Raw genomic sequence first — 958 nt, forward strand, 5'->3', positions numbered from 1 at the left:
CCGCGCGCAGCTGGAAAATGCTAGCTAGCTGCAGCAGCAGCATGTTTTAGGCTTTGTGTTGAGGTTGGTAGAGAGGACGCGCTGTGGAGAGAGCGTCCATAAGTTAGCGCAAGGCGTGGGGGCGCGTGGTCGAAAGGCTGTGTGTGGGTGGACGTGGGTTGTTTTTTGTGGGCGTGAGGGGCGTTGAGTGGTGTTGGAGAGGGGATGTTGCGTGGGAAGTTGTTGGTTGAAGGTGTGTGAAGTAGAGGTGTATTGCTTGAGGGAGTGTGTGATTTGCCGTCGTTCATACTGCGTCTAATGCACCGGATCCCATCTGAACTCCGAATTTAAGCGGCGCAAGGCCCGGTTAGTACTGCGGTAGGGGACTCCGCGGGAATCCCTTTGGGTGATGACGGCCTTTTTGTTGGCTTCCCCAACAACTCCTACGCCTCTCAACCCTCTTCTATTCACCTCCAACAGCTCACCTTCGACTCAGCAACGAGCAAACACCCCAATTTACGTCCTTCCCATCCTCTTCATCAAACCGCCACCCTCAACCTTCTATATGCTCAACCCCAATTGCGCACCACTCGCATCCCTCCATAACGCCACTTCCGCGCTTCTCTCCCTATCCACTGCCACAGAGTAACACTCAACATCCACTAAATACCTTCAACACAAACCCACAAACACGCACACCAACACGCTCTCTCTCCACCGCCCTCGCATTCGTTGCAGCTAGGTGCGAGACACCGCGCGCAGCTGGAAAATGGTAGCTAGCTGCAGCAGCAGCATGTTTTAGGCTTTGTGTTGAGGTTGGTAGAGAGGACGCGCTGTGGAGAGAGCGTCCATAAGTTAGCGCAAGGCGTGGGGGCGCGTGGTCGAAAGGCTGTGTGTGGGTGGACGTGGGTTGTTTTTTGTGGGCGTGAGGGGCGTTGAGTGGTGTTGGAGAGGGGATGTTGCATGGGGAGTCTTGGTT

General features: G+C 55.2%; 1 protein-coding gene across 1 annotated transcript; it reads right to left on the reverse strand.

Moving 5' to 3' along the window:
- Positions 1–294: 294 nt before the first annotated feature.
- On the reverse strand, positions 295–464 carry ETH_00022090 (uncharacterized protein; the record flags this gene model as incomplete). The annotated part of the gene is made up of 1 exon (XM_013380748.1): positions 295–464. A coding segment is annotated over one exon (170 nt), but the record flags the coding sequence as incomplete, so codon positions are not given.
- Positions 465–958: the final 494 nt, after the last annotated feature.

Source organism: Eimeria tenella, genomic scaffold, assembly GCF_000499545.2.
Source record: "Eimeria tenella Houghton genomic scaffold, Eth_scaff859, whole genome shotgun sequence".
NCBI lineage: Eukaryota > Apicomplexa > Conoidasida > Eucoccidiorida > Eimeriidae > Eimeria > Eimeria tenella.